This window comes from Eucyclogobius newberryi, unplaced genomic scaffold (genome assembly GCF_026437365.1).
Source record: "Eucyclogobius newberryi isolate DKJ021-1_F unplaced genomic scaffold, fEucNew1.0.hap1 SCAF_10, whole genome shotgun sequence".
NCBI classification, from domain to species: Eukaryota; Metazoa; Chordata; class Actinopteri; order Gobiiformes; family Gobiidae; genus Eucyclogobius; species Eucyclogobius newberryi.
The window spans coordinates 15,443,379-15,465,617 of record NW_027315724.1 but is presented as its reverse complement, the minus strand read 5'-3'; the positions used below and the strand labels follow the sequence as shown (position 1 = coordinate 15,465,617).

Here is a 22,239-nt window from a genome sequence, read left to right as displayed (position 1 = left end):
ACAATACCCAGCAGAGACAAGCAGGCACTAAAAAGAGACTCCGAGCCAAAGATAATGAGCGGAGAGGGACGCTGGTGTGGGCTTTTATGGGCCAGCCTCACTCACTTTGATGTGAAACTCCATTTTGGTGATGAGCAGTTTGAGGTAGATGCTGCACAGCTTTCCATAACCTTCACTCAGGTGGCCCTGCGGAGAGACAAGAAAAGACAGTTCGAAAATAAAGACAAGACCAAGTGAAACAAACTATTCCTGTATAACCTTTTGGTAAAGTCAGAAAAACATGACGTGTTTGGGAACTACATCCACAGCACATGCTAACTACGAGCAGCATCTTCAAGTTACAATATGTTATCTCACCTGCTCCTAAAATGTGCAGATCCAGCATAAGAGGTAAACATAAGAAGTCAATGTAAAAAAACAAAAAACATGATTTTAATTCATATTTGCAGGTCGAGATTTTGGACAATTTGATATTTACATACATTATGCTAAAGTCACTGGATGTTCACACTATAATCTGAATACTATCCCATTTCTGGACCTTTAAGATCATTTAAACAGCATACAAACTGCAAAATCGTATATAATGTATTTTCTACTATACGTTTTTTCATAGTTTTAGCCGGGATGCGAATTATACTCCAGAGCGACTTCTATGTGATATTATTAGTTATTTTCACACTGGCAACCGCATTTCACATGTTGATTATTTTCCCACTGACAACCATAAGAGGGCGCTCTAGGCTCTAAGCAATGCAGAAGAAGAATCTGCACTTCCTCTACCTCCGGAGTTTGCCGAGTTGTTTGGAAGTGACACAGAGGAAGAAGAATTCAATGGATTTAGTGATTTGGGGTAATACTGATGCTTTGGTAAACTTGTTAGCATGTTCTTTATGCTATAGTTATCTGAATAACTGTTAATATGTTACGTTAACATACCAGACACTTACCACAGTTCGTTGTCTCTGTGTCATGTAACTGAAGGTGGTACGTTAGCATACGTACACCTATTCACCATGTTGTCACCTATGATCTGTTATTAATTTAAATAGCATTTCAAGATGAAATGTCTGTTCTTGGTCTTGGATTTTATCACATACATTTCCCCAAAAAATGTGACACTCCAGTGCAACTTATATGTATTTTTCTTCTCTATTCTGCATTTTTTGGCTGGTGCGACTTATACTGCGGTGCAACTTATAGTCGGAAAATACGGTATACAGCCGGATCATGATCAGAAAGAAAGTAGACAGTGTGCATGTAACTGACAGTCTTGTTCATTTACTAAACATGATTCGTATTCATTAATTCGCATAACATATTGAAAATGTGTCGCTCTGTGATGTGATCTGTCATGTGCTTTTAAACTTTCTTCACAGAGAGTGCGGGTGGCCATGATCCAACAGGAAAGAGAGGTCGGGACGCTGGTCATAGGAACTACACTTCCTGTATCCTCCAGAATCATGATATCAGCACACAAAAAAAACTAAATTAAAACTGCCAACATAAGTATTACCAAGAATGTTGAGGTCTACACCCAGGTCACTATTGCCTAAGCAAAGAATGAAACCACAAAGGATTTCATCATTATTTTGTTAGGAAACTTCAACCATGCTTTTTTTTTTTTTGCTTTTAGACATTTCACCCTCCATACTTCATTTACAGCAACATATCCTGAACAGGTGAGCACAGTGAACCACAACATCTGAACTAGTCTCTATTACCATCTGTTTGGTGGTGACAACGCCTGATGCATTGTGGGAACTGGAAATTACTTACTTTCATTCTGGCTCTGCATCAACGTCCTTAGGTTGTAAAGTGATGCATGTTTGGATGTCGGTTTGATATGTGCTTATCAGTGTGTTTTATATGGCTTGTTTACTTTACTAACATTAAAAAAACTTGCTTACCCACATCCTGCTCATATCTGTTAGATCGGCCTTGTTCCGCATTGAGTCTTTAATCACCTGAAGGAGAACAGGAAGAAAAGCTTGAATAAAAACAATATGACGGCGCTCTTCTGACTTGAGTTCAGGTTCTTACGTTTGGATGGCCGTCTCGTAATAGCTTGTGGAAAACGTGACAGAACTTCCAGCAGAGAACGGCGTTGCTGGAGAGCGGAAGTCGATTGACCGATGCCCAAAACGTGTGGGCTCCCTTCTCGTGATGGGTTCCCAAAATGCAAGGTGAAAGGAGTGGTCAAGGATTGTGCATCAGTGCGACTGCGATTTGGTTACTTAGACCGTGTTCTTCTATCTTTCATAACTTGATATTTCCTCGCCCAGGAACAAAATGTTTTCATGCCTTTTCAATCTCAAAACCCTAGAGCATATTAAATTGTTTTGAATATGTAACAGAGTATTTTTGTTTTACTTGTCACATGATACGGTCTGTGGTACGTCTCTCAAGTCTGAATTTCACATTCTAGAAGAGATTTTCAACGTGTTAAATCATGAATGATGTCTGCAGCAGAAAACTTGCATAACAGGGTTATACAAAGTTCCACATTAAAGTAGCAGAAATGGAGGAACTCAGTTTAAAGACAGACAAATCTTAACAAGGATATTTCTGGCATGTTTCTCTTTGACAGCGACTTCCTGTGTGTTGATGGCCTTATTGATGCTGACAGCCTGAAAGAGAAAGAAACGACAATTACTCAAATGAAATTATTTTTTTGGTCAATTCATTTGCAGCTACAATAAATAATCGTTTTCCTGTTTTACATCTCTGCCTTTAGAACATACTGCCGTTTCCGTTTTCTCTTCACCTGGGAAATGAGAAGCAGCAGAGCTTTTAAGAGAACGCTGATTGACCTATTTTCAGCAAAGTTGGTATTCATGGCAGCAGTTCCAAAAGCCTGAACAAGTCTTTTTAGTCAAGCAAACCTCAGACACGGTTAAAGCAGAGAGCATGATCTGTAGACTACAACTAAAACACATCAATTACAAAAGAGCCCCAGGTTAAACCCCAGTTAAAAACACCACATTTGAATCATCACAAGACTGGATGATATACTGTGAGTTAGTCCAGATTGTACCATGTAATTTGTTCCAGATACATGGTTTAGTCCTTAGCTTGAGGACACCAAAACTATGCATTCATGTCTCTAGCAATGACATTTATCAGCGGCTGTCAAACAAACATTTCATTTACAGCTGAGATTTCTACTGTCACCAGCGTTGATTCACAGCAGAGTCATAACATGAGATCGCTTCTGAAAAATTGGTGAAAGAACAGTAGATTTATAGACCCAACCAGAGCTCCAAGGCAACTTTCTACTGAGGCGCTACACATTGAACTGGCCGTGCAGTGTAACCAGTGTTTTCTAAAGTTATAGAATCCAGTATTTTCTTTTAAAAACACATTCCAGTTAGTGCATCTTCCCGCCCGTCACCCTGGAGCGAATGGGCAGCCCGCTTGCCTTCTGTGTACCCACAAGCAGGTGTGAGGAGCGAGGTTACGTCCCAAGGGAAACCCGGTGTCGCAGAGCAGCAGCAATGTCTCCCCTACTCAAATTCTGGTTTACTAGCACAGTAGCAACAGGTTATGGCAGGAAGTGGTAATGTCTTTTACGTTTGTGGGATACATGTTGTGTCACTGCGTTGTATTTCAATCTTAGGCCGTAATGGAAGAACTATGGAATGAGCTATGTTAATGACAGAAATGTGTTCCCACGGAGGGATGACAGGCTTTAACGTTTGGGTTAAAAGAGCTTGAACTCCTGGCATTGGCTGAGGAGGCTTGCTGCCATTAGTCCATCAACAGCCAGTCACACAGTCTGGCCTTACAGGACAGTACAAGACAAAATCAATATGTGGTTAGTTACACACATGACAATGAGGTTATGTGGAGGTGGTGACATTTACCGACGTGCACCTGAAATTATTATGGTTGAGCATAAAGCTTTTTAATCAATGCTGGGCTGATTAAATGTCTCCACGGCAAGCTCCAAAGACCCTCTGTTCATGACTGAAGAGCCAGTGAGAGTTACACAGAGAGGAAGTGTCTTCTGCATGTGAAATCCAACAGCCTCTGCTCACTGGCTCACTTCCTCATGCCCCTCTCCACATTTGTCTTATTTGTAATAGAACTAAAGTGGACATAATAGATATTGATCCTGTTAGTTTCAACACAAGAGATGTATCTTGTAGTAAGAAACAAGAGTCAATGGATAACTTTTGACTGAGGTATCTGAGGAAACTGTAGTTGATATTGGGTATTAGGGCTGGGTATTGCTCAGTAGCTCACGATACGCATCCTGATTCAGGGTCCATGATACGCATTACTCAGAACTTGACCACAATTGTCCAGATGCATGGATATCCTTTCAAACCAGTGAAAAACTAAAGTAATGACACTTGAAAACTGTATTTGGTGAAAATGAAGTCCAATAATACAAACTTTTTCAAATAAACCTTCCTAAGCCTGATTTTATAGGTTTTTCTATTTTAATAGTTATTAGGGGTTGATCAGACATTTGGGAACCCCTGACACAAAATAACAAAATGCATTGGAATTTCATGCTCACAATGTTAGAGCTCAGCAGATTCAGCCTTAATGCAGCAATCAGAAGCAATTTATCATGGATTTATGTTTGAAAGTATCACGATACACATCTTTGTGTTGATACGTGTATTGTCAAGAAGTCTGTCACAATATATAGATATTTTGAGTATGACTATTGAAATTAAATTTAATTACAAATCAGTTACCGGTAAATTCACTGTATTTATTAATTAGAAACTTCATTTGCAGACAGAGCACCAGTGCATATGCATGCCCATTCATAAAGTAAGCACAATAATCAAGGCACATAATGTGTTTTGTTTAGGAGGAAATGCCATTGCTCTTAATTGTTTATATAATCTGCCATCTTTCCTTTCTGATTATATAAACATTTTGTGGTTAAATTGATTGTATTACACACATGGGCCAACTAAATGTATACCCCCAAAATGTTAGAGATAACTGAAATAGAACATCTGACCTTTACAGAGCCTGTGGTAAGAGCACTGAAAGTGTTGAGGTGTGATTACTGATGTGAACGGTGGATGGCGAGACACAGTGGAGGGTGACATGAGCTCAGTGAGGGCTTCCTGTCTTGGCACACCCTGCACTGCCCATTTCCTGCTAACAACTCCACTCCCCTCCCTGTGCGAACAGTGTTCAGTCAACCCAGACAGCACCTAGACCGCCACAGGGTCCTTTTGGGCCCACTCAGGTTTCCTGCCAGCTCCAGGTGTTTTAAAACAAAAAAGGCACAATGACTTTATATTACAGCTATAACAATACACATCATCTTTGTGTTTATTTCATGTCCATTCTTTTCAGTAAAAATAGGCAAATTGGGATTATTGCAATCTTTAGCTGACTAACCTACCATCTACTGGTTTCAGATTTGTGGTAAGTACGGTAAAGTATATATTATAGTAATATTACAATATCCTTCTCCAGGCAGGGACAATGACAATGGCATTTTGATCATGTGGCACAACATTTTGTCCAATCCCAAGCAGACAATTTTGGTTGGTTACAAAAAAAGTTTACTTGGTATAGTGAGTAACACAATTGCATAGAATATGAAAGTTACAGCCAAATGTGTGCATTTCCACACACATTACTCAGTTTAAAAAATCCTATATACTAAAGCGGCTATTATCATGCCCCATGTTCTATACAAGACCTCATTCCATACCCAAAATAATCAGAAGAATCAGAAGGCTGGCCTGCACAAAGCACCTCCTCATGTTTTTCACATGACATAAGCACAATTTGCCTTTTAATAGCGAATGAACATATAGCTAATAAACGGAAAGATTACTGAATCAAAACATTTTTCCAAGAAATGCTCCACCCATTTCAAAAGGTCACTCTTAAACAGAGCCTGCAGTGTTGCTTGTTTGAGTGCCATTTTACGTAAAACAGGACAGGGACATCCGCTCCCATTCAGCAGTCACTCCACACCTCCACCACGAGGAAAGTAGCAGAGGAGAACTTTTAGAACAGTTTTCCATATTAGGAGCTGTAAAGGGACACGGGACGTAGTAGTTGTTTGCTTAAAAATGACTGTACATAATTGAGTTTAAGTGGGTGGGTATTATTACTTAACATGTGATCAATCACAAAGGTCTAACCACACAAAGCAAATCTTACTCATCACCTTGGGATAGTGGTGTGGTAACAAATTGTCCCAAAAGTCAACTTGTATAATGATACCTAGCATAACAACTTTACAATATTACAGATAACACACATTTAGTTCCAACATTAAATGATAAAAATAGGCTAAACATCTTTGTTAGACAGATTTCACATACATCCCAATCTTTTCCAAATAGACTTCTCAGCTTCTGTCTCACAGAGTGATGAGCCCAATGGGATCATCACGTCTCTTAAGGGCCCATTAAAAAGCATACAAACAGGGTCATGACAGATAATCAGCCCACTGTCTTGCCGTGTTTGGGTTTCGTGACAAATGTTTTTTATGACACAACCTTGTAGATGTACGACAAAACAATGAGAAAATCTAATCGCGACATGAACTTGAGTTAAAACATTCCAAAAAGGTGGTGACGTGTTGTTCTGGCAAATGCCCACAAACCTATTAAGTATCTGTATGATTTGACCATGTATCTGTCTCCAAAGTGCACTGACAAGACTATGAGATTACAGAAGATCACACAACCACAACTAAAGGCAATTAGTAAACAGTGTATTTATAAGCATGAAGAAGGCAGATAAAACTCATCATTCACACCCAAACCTCCAGATAACCCACTACGGGCTTTCTCCTTTCTGCTGTTGTCAATATAAATCTTTTCAAATCTTCCCCAAATAGTTTGTCAACTAATAAAATGTTTGGTCCACCAAGATGCCATCGACCGATTAATCGGCTAAACGCCTTACAATCTACAGCCCTACAATCTGGACAGCCAAATCCAAGCCTTTCCACTACTTTAGAGAGACATATAAGGCCAGGGCATGATTGACATGGTCCATCTCTATTAAAAAACAACATGGAGGCTTGTATGGCAAAAATAAAAGTAACAAATAGCGAAGACATCGGAAGAATAAACTAAAGTCTGTTAAAGTGATAGACACGTTCATCTTCTTCTGAATCATCACAGCCTTCCTTAGAGCCAACAGTGCTGTGACAGGTTCCTCCTAAGCTTTCTTTTCTGTAACGGCTGCAAACGTCTGCTCCATTTGTTCCATTTGTTGCAAGAAAAATCCTTTGAAGAGACTTTTACATTATGTTAGTTTCTTTAGAGGATATAAAGGCAGACTTCCAGAGAACAAAACCCAAGGTTTCAAGCAAGAAAACAACCAGACTAGCAATGATTTGTTGCACAATAGAAACAATGCCAAAGCAGATTGATCTATTTTTATTGATTTGCCTACTTTTTTTTCTACTACAGTGTCTCAACTAAACTACTGAAGATGTAAAAGAAACAAATAATTAAGATCCAATCACAAGAACAAGAACACATGTTGCAAGCCAAAGAGAAATGTTTCATGGACTCCAAAGAATCCATTCATTTAGAACAGAAATATTGTACTAAAGCGAGGGAATGAAAAAGTAATATCAATAAGGGCATAAGCCAAATTAGCCTCAGGGTTGACAACTTAAGACAAACGGCTGACAGAACAAGGCCTCACTGTCACTTAGAGCGACTCAGGTTAAGCTGTATTTTGGCATTTATTCATCCAGTGCCAAATAAAATAATCATATGTACAGTACATAAATACTGCCAGTACAATATTTAACTACCCATGAAGAACTTTTTAAAACAATTATACTCTATTACCTTATACAACAATATGACTATAATAATTATGCATTTTAGTTAAAAATACTTTTCTGGGTAATCGAGACACAACAAAATTATCAGTAATTAGCAACAAAATATAACTTGACAATAACTACCAATTGTTTGCATATTAGTTCACTTAAGTCTGTGTAGTTATACCACTAATAATGTTATTTCACTAAAATGTAATAGAACTAGACATCAAGATTATACGTTTAATGGATAATCTTCACAATATAATCATAAGAACGAAAACCTACAACCATCATGATTATTTTGGAAGCAAAATTTCAATTATAGTAAATTTGTTCTTCTAAAAGGCAAATCTAAATGTATAGTGCTTTTTATGCGGTTATTTGTGTGAAAATATCATAACTTTTTCATTCAGAAAGTTTTATTTAAAAAAAAAGAAGCTTTTTTTTAACCCAGAAGTATATTCCAAAAGGTATCCATTCATGTTGTCCATGGCAGGGATTTTGAGGCCCAAATGCATAATTCTGAAATGGAGTGGTGGGATGGTGGTGTGAAAAACAGTCTGCACTGCCTTGTCCATTTCTGTCCATTATTTTTGTACAACAGGAAACTCCCAGAACACATGATAATTCAATATGATGACATCCCTACTTGCATTTACTTCATTTCTTATTACAATTTCTACAAACAAAATAAATGATGCCTCCCCTTTAATCTGTATCGCTTCTTATAGAGAATTCCCCATCACATCTTTGTGTACGACGCCTCTGCTGCATCTCTGACTCCAAGTAGTTGGGGTAATATTCATTGATTTTCTGTTTGGATACTTGCCACTATCTGAATTCAGAGCATCCCTTACGTTAAAACTGCTTATGGAGGTGTGTTCTATCCATCTCCCATCTTTCCTGCCCTCCCCCACGTCCGTGCATGGGGGAAAGGGGTGAGCAGCACACACCCATCCATCCACGTTGGCTGTGAAAGGCCAGTCTTGTTGCTCTGGTCAGCGTGGTGCACCTGCTACTGAAGACACTGGCCACGCACTTAAGCAGTCTGTGCGTGTCTGTGCCATCATTCAGAGCCAGAAAAGAAAGGCAGACTCTAAATCCACCCCATCTTTTTAAGAACTACACTCGGATGCCAAGTGCAAAGCGAAAGGGGCTACACGGACATAGGAAGAAGAGTTGAAAAAGAGTTGAAAACAAGCCAACAGTTGAATATTAACTGTACGAAAGTTACATTTGTGTCAGTATTTTTGGTTGGTCTTATTCACCTGTAGATGCCAATCAAGTCAAGTGGAATAGGAAAGCTCTAAAACAACAAGCAGTGGACATTTAGCCTTCTTGTATTAGGCTTTTTAACTACATTCCAATGCAACAGTCTAGTCATTTTAAGAACCATAGTGACCAACCCAGTGACCCCCGTCTCAAGGTCCCAGCAGCGCCCCAGTTTGCAAAAAGCACAGACCACCCGCAGCTCCATGCCTCCACCACTCCAACAACAAACCCCAAAACACGAGCTTCCCACGGCCACGTTTCTCTCTGGTGAGGACAAGTCTCTTCTTGCCATGAGCACAACTGTCTGAGCGCGAAGTGGCGCAAACAGCAGCCCCGGCCCCCCCACCCCTCGTGCGCAACAGGACTTTCTCCGGACACCACCCCCACCTCCAAAACACGCAAAGCCGCCCCGTGTGTGGAAAAGCGGACAGAGGCGCGACGGGAAAACTTACGATTTTGCTGAGATCCATAGTTGTGGTGCTTGAAAACTCGTAGAGGCGAAGATCCGCGGAGAAATTAGTGAACGGGAAGGCGAGTGCGGCTACGGCTGTATTTGGGAGGAGAAGGGGGAGGTGGGCCGGGGCCGTTAGCTCAACATGTGTCCCGTTTAGGTATTAAAATGCCACCCCCGTCTTTCTTTGCCGTCCTCTGCCCGTGCCACTCGCGCTGGTCTCGGTGTACGCCTCCAGCATCCGAGCCGAGCAGTGGGGAGTAAACACGGGAACACTTCTGCCGGGAATTCAGTCCCACGTCCAGGAGGACCGCCTCGCGCTAAAGCCGCCCCGCGCACGCCTCTGCCCACATCACGTCAAAGAGCAAAGACGCCAGTGCAGAGCCACCTTTATTCTGCAAATGACCCGCTCTGTGCCTCTGCCGGAGACAATGGTCCTCAGAGGCAGAAGTGGGACGGCTCGAGCACCGGCCGTGGTCACGCTGTGGCGCGGGAGACCTCTGCAGGTTCCCCGGAGAAGATGGCTCTAGATCTGATGCTGTTACAAGGGATTGGCCAATATTGAGCCTTATTGGTTGCTTCCTGTCGTATGTGAAGGTGGTGTGGGGTAAAAAATGAATTGCATATTGGATCAAAGAAAATAATGCATTGCAGCTTGTGGAAGGATGTCGTGCGTAATGGAGTGTGCCCTGCAGTAATAACATGCTTTTAATCAAACCACCTCCAACAAAAGTTAGAGAAGCAACTCCTCCATCAAAGCAACTTTACACATGGATAACTGATGCCCCCATCAGGTAAAAACAGGCTATTACTTTTTCATTGCACTTGGGTCTAAATATTTAGTAGGCCTATTTTAAGCTAATTCATTAGCTCAACGAGACAGTAAATGTCACAGCCTACATTACATTATATTACAATGCCACAAAACTACTGCATTCTTTTTATACAATACTATTGTTGCTTGGCCAATTGTTTGGAAACCAGACTAACTGGTGGTCAATAAGCTCTGCTGATATTTGGATCATTTCCAACAAATTATATGATTTGAAATAGCATAACTCATACCCACAGCCTATTTCATCGGAACATCCATAAAGAACTGTGTAGTCACATTTTGTGCAGTGTCTTTTGCACTAAAGTGTAAATATTAGTCTACATTTCCTCGATGCAAGCAGTACTGGTTGTAGTACATTGGTAGTACATAATAGCTGCTAGAATAGGTAGTACATAATAGCTGCTAGAATATATTAGTATGTAGTACTACAAGTACTTTCAGTAGTGATATCAGGATATCACTACTCAGATATCATATTCGAAACGTAAATACTTCCCAAAACCATACAATTTGATACATACTTTTGTTTACACTCTTATATCGCCTTTTACCACAGCCCGTGATATCAATCACACAATCACAATACACTGATATCGATATTTTAGCAGATCCCTACTGCTCATTACCAAACTGGCACAACATAAACAGTCTGTCCTCACACAATGGCAGCTCTTTGACACCGAGGCTCTTCACTTCCTGGTACAGCATTTCTCACATACACCAGGCCTACTCAGTCTCTGCTGTCTTCCATCCACTCTCCCACTCACACCAGCCTGGGGGCTATTCAACACTTAGCTTAGGTAAGTATCAAAGCAAGAAACAACGGATTTGAAAAAGTAAAGGCACAGCAAGATAAGATAAGATATTCCTTTATTGTCCCACATGGGGAAATTTCATAACTTCATTACCTACAAATGCTGTTTACATTGTTTAATGCAATCTCGATGATGTAGTCATTTTTTAGATAGTTCAGATCTGTTTTGAACAGAAGCAAAAGCAATGAAAGGAGTTTTGCAGTGATTTGAGGATCCGATTTGGATTTTTGTAGCTGATACAATATCCATTATCTGCCTTGCTGCTGTGGCAGATGTTTGCGGATACCGATATTATCACACATTCATTAAGCTCAACTGGTGAAAGGCACAACTTGGTACCAAATATTGGCAAAAAGGTATGGTATCACTCCAATAAAAATATTCAACATTTCATCCTGCAACTTATTGCTGCAAAGCTAGGAAACTTTAAATTAAATTGGTGTTCCTTCATGCCATAAAGAAACATCCAAACCATCTCCATATGTAAACAGATGTTAGAATTGAACCAATAAGAACTCACCAGTGAACTACTTACTGACCTGTCACTGCTCAGCCACATCATTGTTTAGCCAGGCTGTACAATAAGGCCACAAACCACCGCCTGCTAGCTGTGCAGTCTCCTAACTCTGCTCCCAGGCTATGCCTGTGTGTGTACACAAAATACATGGATATCCTTCTGTAACATTCCAGTATTTTGTATCACAGGATGTTAAACAAGGCGAGCAAGACCTAATACAATGAACTAGACGGATGGAAAAAGCAGCACGGATAAATACAAAAGAGCAGAATTACATTGCCCAAGAAGAGCTATATTGCTCTTAATGATCTCAATTTTTTCATTACTGTCCATTCATTAAGATAACATCCATTGTATAACGAAGGTGTTTGAGTACAGAATGACTTTGGTAGGCAAATCCTAAACAAACCCATGCTGAGTATCAATCACCAGATTATGAATAATTAGATTTAGATGTAATTGTTATACCATAAAGTATACGTTCCAGACACTTCTGTTAAAATACAAGGCTTGCCCCTATGAACCAAATAGGGGTGAAAAAAGTACTACTACTGCACATGCCTCCAGTGCAGTTTCGTTCGTGCCTGAAAGTCATGTTCTCACCCCTTCTCTGAATTCCATAGCTACCACAGGACCACACTGCACTGAAGCCTTTGATTACAGCACATACTACTACTCGTCTAGAATTAAAATTAGAAATCCGTAGGTTAACCTCCATGTGGAGAAGTCTAATTTCAAAACCCTAATTATGCAACACAATGTGGTTTGGCCCCAGACGTTTTACCAAAAGCAGTTATTATGGTGTGAACTGGAGATTGCTGGGCACATTTCTAATCTTCACCCTGTTGGACTCTGTTCTGTCTAGGAGATGACAGGAGATAAGAATATAAACAGTATATCATGCCATTTATTCACACATTATCCATCTCTTTCTTTTGGGAATGCAGTAACCCAAAAACACAAAAGATTATACCCCCTTGAATTGTAAATTAAAGAGTATATGTTGCTAACATATGTAATCAATGTAACAAATGTAGTCATTGGTGCTATCTGCCTTCCTCTCATTCTTTTTATAACCCTCAGTGGACAGGAGGATTCGGATTGGAACATGCCTTGGCTGTTTACTCAAGTCAAAAATCATTCTACTTACAACCAGCATTTGAAAGAAAAACTGCTTAAATGTCATTGTACACTGAACATACGGCAAATGTTGTACTTCATCCTGTATAGAAAAGGGATGTCATAAAATGTTCAAAGTTTTTTTTTTAATTTTTGTTCAATATACAGCCCAAAAAATAGACCTAAATGTAAGGAACTTTATTTTATCTGGCGGTTTTTTAACTGTTGTTTGGTCACAATCTCAATAATGGTGAATAAATCACTAAAATTTGATATCGTGACATCCCTAGTGTAGTAGTAGTAGTAATAGTAGTAATAGTAGTAATAGTAGTAATAGTAGTAGTAGTAGTAGTAGTAGTAGTAGTAGTAGTAGTAGTAGTAGTAGTAGGCAGCAACAACAGTAGAACTTTTTCATTTGGATTAATTTGTTTGATGGTTTAATTGTGCAATCATTTTCATAAGCAAGCATGATGTAAACTTGTGAAATTATACGGCAATTTGTGAATCATTGCACGCCTTTAATGTGTAAAGATATGAGTTGAAACAAACGTCCATTTGCTGTCGAAGAACTTTGCCGTCTTCCAGTGGCTTCTCGTTGCCAAAAACACTGAGTAACAAATGGATATGTGCGAGGCAGATTTCTGGAAAGAAGGTGAAAGCCAGACAAACACCCAGCAGATTTAGGTAGCTTTACAGCACGGCAGATCAGAGGAGATTATCGCTCACTGATCTGTGTAAAGCAGCTAACACATTCATTGATTTGTATGTTGAACGCCCAGAGCCCAAGCATCACTCTATACAAAAAAATTGTCCAGCTATGAGAAACACTAGTGACACGGACAGCCTAAAGATAAAAGTATGATTCAAAACAAGTCCAGATAATACACCAGTCCTAGATTAAATTAATTCTAACAGGGTATTTGCAGTGATTGTCGTATCGTTTTGTAATGATTCCTTCACTTTCATGGAACAAGCACAGTGTGATCTTGCGATGGGACACTGACCTACTGACCATAAGTCTGGCGCCGTAGTCACGCATGCGCTCTTCAACCATAATCCATGCCTTTCTGTCTCCAGTGGGACATGCAAAAGGGAGGAATCTGTAGCATTTCCTTCCAGAATCGCCTGCTGTGCATGTAAGGGCGGTGTGTTAACTCCTCCGTTTAGCAGACGATGTAAATGCAAGGGGCATGTTGTTGCACTACCATGACAGTTTGACTGGATCACTTCAGCTGACCTACTTCTCCCCCCCTTCCACTCTTCCCCTCCCATGTGTGCCTGGTCTGGGCAGAGGGGAAAGGCGACCACCAGGGCAGGAGGAGGCATAAAGACAGCCTACAGTACATGCATAGCCTACTGTGTCTGGGAGAAGAACAGTGGTTGTATGCAACTGGACAAATTCATTATTCATGGGTACAACTACCTACAACTGAACAATGTGGCATTTCTCTTCTGACATGACAGATGAACAAAAACAACATGGATTTTAAAGCAGACACAAGTCTTTTTAGACATGGCACTGTCTCCACAAAGCTCCTGTCTGGATATCTCGACATGAGCTAAACAGAACAGATATGCAACTCAAAAAGGCCATTGACCTAAATTTCAACAGCCCTTTTGTTGCACTATCACAGACAGGCGCCACAATTGGAGAAGGCTACTAGAGTAAGATACTGGAGTACTCTGGCTGAATGAATTATAACATTTATTTTGTAGTTTCGCACAGCAGCACGTACTGTAGGTGGAAACGCGTCTTCTTCACAGCGTGGCTCTCTTTTGTGAACATGACGATTAGAAGGAGAAACCTCAGCATCCACCCACGTTTGCAATCAGCCGTGATATTTGACCGTTATTTGATTAGAATAAGCCGTCTCTACGTACCTGGCCCTTCTCAAAGTTTTCTTTCTCCAGCTCCAGACTGTTGGCCCCTCCTGTGCGTCTAATCACTTTGGGAATTGCGTTGGGTACTTGCTGCATGGAGCTCTTCACTCGATCCATTGTCGTGAATGCCGGGGTAAAAAATACCAAGAGCAGAAATACTTATTGTAAATATTGCCAGGTCGACCGTAGCTGCTATGGCAGGTAACAGTCCATAGTTTAGTGGACTTGTCTCCCGTTCACTGTGCAGGCATTTGTCCACTCATGACAGGAGCCGTCTGAAGCCGAATCTGAGCGTCAAGTAGTAGCGGAAATGGAAACGATGCTTGTTCCGGGTCAGCGTCTTTCAAAATAGAACTACAATTAAAAAGGTTACTGGAGACAAAAGAAAATAATAGGCCTCTCGCCAGCTTGTGGCGCTCGGGCCTACATACAATACATTTAATATTATTATATACTATGTAATTATTGTTATTATTGTATTATAGTTGGTTGCATATCAAATATTTTTACTTATTATTATTTTTTGCCTTGTGTAACTTTTCTGGTGGAGTATGCTTGTCACCATGGAGATCTTAGGTGACGCCACAAGTCCAAGTTACAGGTCAGGTCAATGAAGAGGCCACCCCGTGCATAAAAATGCATGTTTTACAAGGCTAAGGCTGTAAAATATGTTAAGTGATAAATTAGATGCAAGATAAATATGTTTCATAAAGTGGAACATTCCCCTGTATTGCCTTATGATAAGTCATGTGATTTATGACTAGATGATTATGTCCACAAATTATAAGTGCATCTTTTAATTAAGACAGAGCTTCTCAAACTTGTTCTGGCGCGCCCCCACAGCCTCTGGGACAGCGCTTCACTGCTGTAAATGCAGTGTTTCAAGGAGAAGATGAACTCACACATTACTTCTCGTCACTGTAGATTACTTTTAACACTGCAGGTCCACAGCTGTCACCTGGCGGTAATCAGTGGCGGATCCAGGGGGGGGTGCGCGGGGTGCACTCCCTTTTTAAGATTAAAAAAAAAAAATGTCTGTGTTTTTATGGGGTAGAGAGTATGTTGTTCGGGCCTGACAGAATTAATGGCATTTTGACGCTACTAGGCTACACAACAATTCGCAAATACATGACTTAACACACTCTCCGTTGCTACGGCGTTTTCCCGTGTTTCGCCCTGTGGAGCAATGTGCTGCGCAGTCCTCGATGTGCATAGTGGAGTGGGTGAGAGTCGCCGCGGCCAGCACGGCAAGCGTCGCAGAAAAGTTGAAAAAGCGTAACTTTAGTGACGTGCTACGCACTACCCAGAAAAAGGCCCAAAACAAACCCTGCAACGATTAAAAAAAAAAAAACATTTTTAAAAATCCTCAAGACTCAGCTCTTGGAGCAAATACAGATATTCACTAAACTCTGCTCCCCTCTGAAGTATCCGACTATGATCTTCTATGATCCTGACTATGAGGCTGCCTGTGTCCAATGGATGAAAAGGCCAAGAAGAGTTGGTGTGTCTAAATTATTTCAGCATTATAATACTGCCTTCATCCATTGCCTAAACTGTACCAATTTTCATTACATACCAAAGTTGTGAATACAAATGACTGTCTTTATTTGTTTATTTATAATTTCCATGATTCCATTAAGTTTTGGATTGCCAATATTCAAATTTCTTGATGGTGGATAGGCTTATACACCATGTAATAGTATGTTTAGGGTGCATGTACCTTTGGAAATAATGAAGGTCCATTAAACCATCCTTGGAGGAAAATGAAACCCCATATGAGGCATATTTACCATCCCTTTAAAAGATTCTGGGGAGAGCACTGATATTACCGGAATAAATTCAAATTCGAATATTTATTTAGATATCATCCGAGAAGTCAACTCGACAAAGAATAACAGAATCAAGTGTAATTTTGATTAATAAATTATTGTATCTACCAAAAGCTGAAAATATACAATAACAGTGCTAGGCCTGCCACAAACTTATTTGTATGAAATGATTCCTAATGTTTTTCTAGGCCTAACTAACTAACTAACTGGAGTCTTTATTTTTTTGTAAAAATTGCCTGGTTTCTTTTTGCCTCCTTGGTGTTTGGTCTAGACTGACAGGTGACTGAAGTATTAAAATCAATTGAAGAGTGAACATTAGGCCCTAATCATATTGTATTACTGAAAAAAATAAATATCAATTAAAATTTTGACACTGCTCTGGAACAGAAAAGAAGAGATAACAGTCGAAAATTAGATGAGACAATCAATCAATGATTTAATCTAAAAAGCCATAGGGTTTTTACAAGGACAAAGTGAACTTAATGTCTCCATTTATGCACATAATTTTAATAAAAACGGCCTTTCATCTTTTATTGACTTTATTCTATTAACTATCATATTTCCTTGGTATGCGCACCCCCCTTCAGAAAATCCTGGATCCGCCCCTGGTAATGTAACACTTGACTTTATTCTTTAGACTTTTTTTTTCTAGACTGCTTTCTGCGGGTAGCTGACTCGCTGCACTTATGTTTCTTTTTTTCGCATTGCACTTGTCTCAGTGTTGGAGGTAGAGTGACTGGAAGACTTCACAGACCAGCTCTGACGGGTAAACTACGTCTACTACTTCTCATACTCTTCAGCCATAGTGTAGGTGTAGTTTTTATTTTTATTTTTTTAAATTCTTCTCCCTCTTTCTCTCCTCTCTCTTTCTATATATGGTATAGCATAAAACACATACCTGGAATACGTACAACTACTGTGAATGCACCTTTTCAGTTGCCTGCCAACCACCATTAAAAGTATCACAACAACAACAACAACAATTATTTATGTCTTCACATGATGGATCTATTATATTATCTTCACATTGCCATTAGCAGAACAGGCTCTTTCTCTCTCGTTCACTTTCTCTCTATTTCTCTCTCTTCTTGCAGTAGTAGAGCAAGTTCAAAAGTTAGATTCAAAAAAGGAGTGTAGCGTCCAGTAGAATTGAGAAGGCCAGAACTGATGGAGGGACAGAAGAGAGACAGGAGAGACAAAGGAGGGACAGAGAAGAGACAGAGAAGGAACACAAGGGGCAGAGGTGAGGCAGAGGAGGGACAGATGAGAGACAGAGGAGGAACAGGAGAGACAGAGGAGGGACTAAGGAGAGACTAAGGAGGGACAGAGGAGAGACAATGGAGGGACAGAGGACAGACAGAGGAGAGACAATGGAGGGACAGAGGACAGACAGAGGAGAGACAGAGGAGGGACAGAGGAGAGACAGAGGAGGAACAGAGGAGAGACAGAGGAGTGACAGAGGAGAGACAGAGGAGAGACAGAGGAGAGACAATGGAGGGACAGAGGAGAGACAATGGAGGGACAGAGGACAGACAGAGGAGAGACAGAGGACAGACAGAGGAGAGACAGAGGAGGGACAGAGGAGAGACAGAGGAGGAACAGAGGAGAGACAGAGGAGTGACAGAGGAGAGACAGAGGAGGGACTAAGGAGAGACAGAGGAGAGACAATGGAGGGACAGAGGACAGACAGAGGAGAGACAATGGAGGGACAGAGGACAGACAGAGGAGAGACAGAGGAGAGACAGAGGAGGGACAGAGGAGGGACAGAGGAGAGACAGAGGAGGGACAGAGGAAGGACAGAGGAGAGACAGAGGCAAACAAGTGTGAGGGGCACAGAGGCCAGCTGACCCACTCCTCCACTGCTCTCTTGTATGTAGAGATTAACTACATGTTGGCACTGGGTGTTTTCCTGTTGCTCAAAACACGTCTGTCACTTGTAATGTGTGCACATTTCTCCAAATGTCTCACGCCCGCTTGGCATGGCCCTGCGCCTCTCCAAACGGGCGCGCCCCACACTTTGAGAAGCACTGAATTAAGAGACCTTTGGATTTATCAAGAGCTCCCCCATGTGGCCTTCTACATGTCTACAAGCCCATCATCGTTTCCATAGTGATTAATAATAAACTAAACAAAATAGCCTATCTTTGGAATGGTGAAAAGTCCCTAAGATATCTCCCATACCAGGAAGCTGAAACCTATGAATACTAATTACACTGGCTGTATAATTAATTAAACATAATGATGTATTTTCTTGTCGAAAGTCTCTCAACCTCTTGTCCACATGGAGATGTTTTTGCTTTTCCTGGAATATTCCACAGTGTGGCATGAAACTTCATATACTCATTTACCGATTTCTTATTGTTCAAATATACACAGATGCGGGGTCGCCTCGCCTCAGATCTGACCTGTAACTTGACCTGGGTGGTCATCTGTTTGTCTCCACGGAGATGAATACATTTAATGCAATGCTGTGTAACATTCCAGGCAAAGCAATAACATCAGAGTAAAGACAAGCATGTGACAAACATTCTAGTCGATAAGTTAGATATAGTGAACCATTAATTCATTGAAGTAACAAAATATTCAATGCTGCTTTGAGACACCCATAGATTAGACTTAATTATATTTAATATATTTAATTTATCTATGCCTATGTATTTTAATAATAAGAACATTTCTACAGCAGAGCTTCACAAACTGTTCACCCATAGAATAATAATATATTTTTTTAATCCCTTTATTTAGCCTCGCTCTTTATCGTAATAATCTGTAATAATAGGTCAATGTTCATAATAAATGATCATTGTGCGCATAATCCATGTCAAAAACCCGCAGGGGGAAAGCAACGAAACCTCGCGAGATCAGCACAGTAACGGAGTGCTGGGGCTTGGTCTTGAAGTTTTTTCAGATGCATCGGTAGATGAATCATAACAGCATCAAGATGTCGGGACGATCAGGCCGAGCAGAAACGCGAAGTCGGGCTAAAGACGACATTAAAAAGGTTTTGGCGGCCATCGAAAAGGTGCGCAAATGGTACGTAATCTATTTGTGAGTAAGAACAACATGGTGGAAACAGTATGAGTATAAGGTCTGTTATCTGCTGCTGCGCCGCTCAACAAACTTCAGTCGGAAAAGTTGACTGATTGACTGAGCTGCTGTCCAATGGATTCTCTGTTTAGAGAGAAGAGGCGGGACAAAAGAGATTTCCGCTGAGAGTTGTCAATATGGCTACACTTGAGCCTCTCGTGCGCTATAAATGACACGACTGCCCTGTTGTCTGAGAAAGGACATCACAGACACCTTATTTAAGTCATTTGAGAGTTCATATGTATAACGTATCATGTTTAAGGTATAAGTCATTGCTTAAGACCCCTGGATCATATTTTAACTTATTCTAATTCATAACCAGAACATATTCTAGTTATTCTGCATCATGTCTATACTGGCTCTTAAATATGGCCTACTTGAAGCTAGAGGTGTGAGATCTGATGTTACACAATGTGTAATTTCCTGTTATTACTCATTAAATGTCTAGGGAGAAAAAATGGGTGACAGTAGGAGACACATCCCTGCGGATATTCAAGTGGGTTCCTATAACAGAAGCCAAACCGGTAAGGATTGTAGTAAATTATTTATTATTATTATTATTATTATTATTATTATTATTATTATTATTATTATTATTATTATTATTATATTATATTTAGCCTAAGAATCCATCCTAACATCTGTTTCTTTTTAGATCTATCGCACCAAATCCACAGGTGGAGAGGTTAGAGGACTGAAAGATGTAGTGTTGGAAAACACAAACTCATTACTGGATTTTGCTGGTATGGTTTGTGTTTTGCTGTTAGGGTTAGGGACCTATGTCTGTATTAAAAGTGCAGTTTAGTTTATTTCATTAATGTTAAAGACAATAACATCGATGAACGGTGTTCTCTCATTTCAGATGAAAATAGCAATCAGAGTTTTCTGTCTGATGTGTACCAGTCTAAGATGGATAATAGCAGCAGTTCAAGTTCACAACAAGTGAGCCCACCACATACCAGTCTCAGAACAGAGGACTCCCAGCCACCGATGCTCGGCCAGGAGATTGTGGATGGTATGCATAAGTCTTACAAATGTGTTTTGTGGTGTTTTGTATGTATTGTCCATAGTCTTCTCTCAAAGGGGGCTGGGGTCGCCTAATGGTATCATGGAATAATTGGGGGAAATCTACTAAATAAATTGTACAGTTACAAAAAATATTATTGTGATTTCCCTAGATTAAAATCATCGTGAAGCAGGGATGTCATGATGTCAAATTTGAAGTGTTATGGTTATTGTGGATCACAATTTAATGATTATTCACGATTATTTCTGAGACTGTGTGAATCTCGTCCAACACACTATTTCTTTTTGTGACCATCATTATGAAATTGAACTGTCTGAAAGACAAATTAAAGTCAATTTGACAAAAACACCCAGATACAAAAGTACTTTATATTTATATGTATTTTAACTATAGATGGAATTAAAACCACTTAATTTTGCTTCTATATTAATCACAAATTATTATTTTTTAGTTCTTACGATTATATTGCAACCTATATAATCACGATTATCAATTAAGCAAATAATCTCGATATCCATGATGTGAAGATTTTCACATCATTTGAAGTTTCAATTATGATTCTGGAAATAAAGAAGCTATTGTGTTCTGTGATTGCAGAATCAGTGAATTCTAGACGAGATGGAGCGGATGAACCTCCTACGCTTATTAAAGAAGACCTTCTTGCATCTGTAACTGTAAGACGGAGTCCTCCTAACCCTCAGGTTAATAAATATTGGATCAAGACAGAATTTATTTATGTAGCCAATAGAGTTTGTGGGTTCTAATGTTCAACCTAAATGTTTTAACAGGAAGATGTGGAGGAAACAGGAGCTCCCCCATTAAAGAAGATATGCACCGGTGAAAACTCTGTTCTTAGATAGTTCAGTCACATTTTGTTTTTTTCTTTGTATCTTTTTTCCTTATTTGTCTGTCTAAGCTGAAATTAAAATATATATTAGGTAAATATTGAAAATTGTATATAAAGTTCAAGAAGGCTATACAATATTTACAGTCATGTTCATGGTTAAAATTATTTCATCAGCTGTGTTGTCCTTTTTTTGTAGACCCTTTTTGTCCGCAAGCTATTGGAATAGTCTGGCTACTAATGTATTTAGTGCATTTGAGTTTTGCATGTTAGGGTGTTTACTGTACATTAGGATTTGTGTATGAACCCAGCCTATTTCACATTATTAATTGATTTCCTTATTTTAACAACTCATAGCTATGAAAGGATTACACACCATTTAGTATTTATTATTTGTCTCTCTATTTCAATAAATATGCCGAAATGAAAAAGCATTGCATTTTTCTTTCTTGTTGTGGGTATGCATTGTTTGAGGATTAGACCAGTTCCATACACAAAATAAGAACTGCAGAGGAGTCCATGTGCCACCAGCAGAACCCTGCAGAACCACTAAACGAGACTGCGGCTAAAACAAATGTGACATTTTATTTAAAGATACATATACAAATGAGTTAATATGTACATTGAACCTCTCAATCAAACGGATATAGTGCCATTATATAAAAGATCCATGTGGACGTAATGCGCTCAGTCGTGGTCACGTGACCACCCACTGATGCATAATCAACAGAGGGGCGGGGCTAAGATTTAGGGGCAAGACCTTAATGGAAATAGGC

General features: G+C 39.9%; 2 protein-coding genes across 2 annotated transcripts in view; one reads left to right on the top strand and one right to left on the bottom strand.

Annotated features, from left to right (window-relative positions):
* The window catches only part of hip1 (huntingtin interacting protein 1), a 34,372-nt gene extending 19,413 nt beyond the window's left edge, over nucleotides 1-14,959 (bottom strand). The window contains exons 1-5 of the mRNA XM_072461806.1: nucleotides 14,677-14,959; nucleotides 2,567-2,630; nucleotides 2,044-2,186; nucleotides 1,911-1,967; nucleotides 106-186 (exon numbers count right to left, since the gene is read on the bottom strand). Of these exons, the coding sequence (XP_072317907.1) occupies nucleotides 106-186; nucleotides 1,911-1,967; nucleotides 2,044-2,186; nucleotides 2,567-2,630; nucleotides 14,677-14,793 (462 nt within the window). The 5' untranslated portion in view covers nucleotides 14,794-14,959. The remainder of the gene's footprint in view (nucleotides 1-105; nucleotides 187-1,910; nucleotides 1,968-2,043; nucleotides 2,187-2,566; nucleotides 2,631-14,676) is intronic.
* A 4,362-nt stretch (nucleotides 14,960-19,321) lies between these two features.
* bcl7bb (BAF chromatin remodeling complex subunit BCL7B b) lies at nucleotides 19,322-21,780 on the top strand. Its single transcript, XM_072461805.1, has 6 exons — nucleotides 19,322-19,538; nucleotides 20,041-20,116; nucleotides 20,248-20,335; nucleotides 20,455-20,607; nucleotides 21,217-21,320; nucleotides 21,408-21,780. The coding sequence occupies exons 1-6, from the start codon at nucleotides 19,426-19,428 to the stop codon at nucleotides 21,477-21,479; spliced, it is 606 nt and encodes a 201-aa protein (XP_072317906.1). The 5' UTR covers nucleotides 19,322-19,425; the 3' UTR covers nucleotides 21,480-21,780.
* Nucleotides 21,781-22,239: the final 459 nt, after the last annotated feature.

Coding starts and splice junctions, on each gene's coding strand:
- bcl7bb (XM_072461805.1), top strand. CDS start 19,426: ATGAATCATAACAGCATCAAGATGTCGGGACGATCAGGCCGAGCAGAA. Junction 20,336..20,454: donor CTCATTACTGGATTTTGCTG/GTATGGTTTGTG, acceptor CTCTCATTTCAG/ATGAAAATAGCAATCAGAGT. Junction 20,608..21,216: donor CGGCCAGGAGATTGTGGATG/GTATGCATAAGT, acceptor CTGTGATTGCAG/AATCAGTGAATTCTAGACGA.